The 2,743-nt window shown below is 51.0% G+C and overlaps 1 protein-coding gene across 1 annotated transcript; it reads left to right on the top strand.

Moving 5' to 3' along the window:
- Positions 1-500: 500 nt before the first annotated feature.
- Positions 501-2,251, top strand: LOC122002996 (L-ascorbate oxidase homolog). Its single transcript, XM_042558425.1, has 2 exons — positions 501-742; positions 841-2,251. The coding sequence occupies exons 1-2, from the start codon at positions 501-503 to the stop codon at positions 2,249-2,251; spliced, it is 1,653 nt and encodes a 550-aa protein (XP_042414359.1).
- Positions 2,252-2,743: the final 492 nt, after the last annotated feature.

Below are 2,743 nucleotides of genomic sequence, written 5' to 3'. Positions count from 1 at the left end.
TCACAACAATTCTATATATCTATATATGTTCAAGGAAAAAATCTCAATGAAATATTCAAAAATACATATAAAATGATGAGACTAAAAAAAAATATGAAATGATACATCATGAATTTATGTCTATCCTTAAATATTTCACTAAGACTAATTTAACCAAAGACTTAGACATCTGGCTTATATAAAATAATAACAATTATTATAATTATATATTTTGAATAGCTATAAGCACTCCCATCCGACCAAATTAATAATCAACTAACCAAAAACAGAACGGAACGGTAACTACTTTACCACGTAGCGGTCAACTTAAAATGTCAACGTGCCAAAGTCAAACTGACCTATTTACCCGCCAAAAGCAGAATTCGACTGGCGACGAGTAAGGCAGTGCAAGCTTTCCGACCGGCGTTCGCGCTCCACATTACTATTTTCGGACTATAAAACTCCCCTTCATCTCCCTCTCCTCCACCACCCACAGATTTCCCCTTCTTTCAATCCATCCTATGTCGGCGACGACGATGCTGGTGCTGTTGCTGGGTCTCCTCCTCGGCCTCGTTCGCTCCGAGGACCCTTATATCTACTTCGACTGGAACGTCTCCTACGGGACCATCGCCCCCCTCGGCGTCCCCCAGCAGGTTATCCTCATCAACGGCGAGTTCCCTGGCCCCAACATCAACTCCACCACCAACAACAACGTCATCGTCAGCGTCTTCAACAACCTCGACGAGCCCTTCCTCTTCACCTGGTTCCGTCGTCATATCCATTGATCTGTTTTCCTTTTTAAAATTTCCAGCGATCGAACTCGCTCTGTTTCTTAATTGCTCTGTTCTTGATTACGATCAGGAATGGAATTCAGCACCGAAAATATACGTGGCAAGACGGCGTGGCCGGCACCAATTGCCCGATCCTGCCGGGGAAGAACTTCACGTACCATTTTCAGGTGAAGGACCAGATCGGTAGCTTCATGTACTTCCCATCGCTCGGCATGCAGAAGGCGGCCGGTGCCTTCGGCGGTCTCCGCGTCAACAGCCGCCTCCTCATCCCGGTGCCCTTCGACGACCCCGCTGACGATTACACCGTCCTCATCGGCGATTGGTACGCCAAGAGCCACAAGATCCTGGCTAAAACTCTCGACGCCGGAAATGCCATTGGCCGCCCCGCCGGCATCCTCATGAACGGCCACTCAGGGAAGGACGCGTCCGGCAATGACGAGGCGCCGCTCTTCTTCATGGAGGCCGGAAAGACCTACCGCTACCGGGTCTGCAACGTGGGGATGAAGGTGACCCTCAACTTCCGGATCCAGTCCCACTCGATGCTACTGGTGGAGATGGACGGATCCCACACGGTGCAGAACAATTACGACGCCCTTGACGTCCACGTCGGGCAGTGCCTCTCCGTCCTGGTCACCGCCGACAGGACCCCCGGCGACTACTACATGGTGGCATCCTCGCGATTCACCAAGTACAGCATCTCCGCCACTGGGATCATCCGCTACAACGGTTCCAGCACGCCGCCGTCGAAGGACCTTCCGCCGGCTCCGGAAGGGTGGTCGTGGTCGTTCAATCAGTGGAGGTCGTTCCGGTGGAACCTCACCGCCAGCGCCGCCCGCCCCAACCCGCAGGGCTCCTACCACTACGGCAGCATCAACATCACCCGCACCGTCAAGATAGCCAGCTCCACCGGCAAGGTCAACGGGAAGCGGCGGTACTCTCTCAACGCCGTCTCCCACGAGGACACCGCCACGCCGCTCAAGCTCGCCGAGTACTTCGGCATCGCCAGCAAGGTGTTCAAGTACGACATCATCGGCGACGAGCCACCGGCGGAAAACACGGCGATCGAGATCGCGCCCAACGTGCTGAACATGACGTTCAGGACCTTCGTGGAGGTGGTGTTCGAAAACCCAGAGAGGACGACGCAGGCGTACCACATCGATGGCTACGCGTTTTTCCCGGTGGGGATGGGGCACGGGAAGTGGACGCCGGAAAGCAGGAAGCTGTACAACAACCTGGACGCGGTGAGCCGGCACACGATACAGGTGTACCAGAGGTCGTGGTCGGCGGTGCTGATGACGTTCGACAACGCCGGGATGTGGAACCTGAGGTCGGAGCTCTGGGAGAGGAGGTACCTCGGGCAGCAGCTCTACTTCACCATCCAGTCGCCGGCGCGGTCGCTGAGAGATGAGTCCGACATCCCGGCCAACGCTCTGCTCTGCGGCGACATCGTCGGCCTGCCGAAGCCGCCGCCGTATGTCTGACACCAACGACAAGGCTAATTAATTTAGTGACCTGATTTATTTGCGAGTGTTTTTTTTTTCCTTCTATTTATTATTTTCATTTATTGTCCATTGTTTGAGGTCATGAGAATGGCCATGAGAATGGCCAGTGCAATGTTTTCTTAAATATTGTTTGATCTTATAAAATTGTTTCAGTGATTATGATAATATTAGATGTTGCCCAATGTTGAGTTCCAATGGTGTTAAAAGATGAATATATTCGTCTCAGCGTCTCCGTCAATCCGTCCAGTACCCTTATTAGAATCACCCACCTCTGCTTATGTACCTAAACCCTACTAGTAGTATAATAAGAAAGTAAAGAATTTCATTGTAACTGGATGCTAGGCACCTTGTAATTATCTACTCTCGAGAATTAATTTGTTTGGCCTTTATGAAAAATTAGTATATTCTAATGTCTGATTGCTGAGCTGTGGTAATTGCTGTAACCAAAGAACCTTTGTAGCTTTTTAAGGA

Source organism: Zingiber officinale, chromosome 7A (assembly GCF_018446385.1).
Source record: "Zingiber officinale cultivar Zhangliang chromosome 7A, Zo_v1.1, whole genome shotgun sequence".
Classification (NCBI taxonomy): Eukaryota; Viridiplantae; Streptophyta; class Magnoliopsida; order Zingiberales; family Zingiberaceae; genus Zingiber; species Zingiber officinale.
Note: the sequence above shows the minus strand (reverse complement) of the source record. Positions and strands in the feature narration are given on the sequence as shown.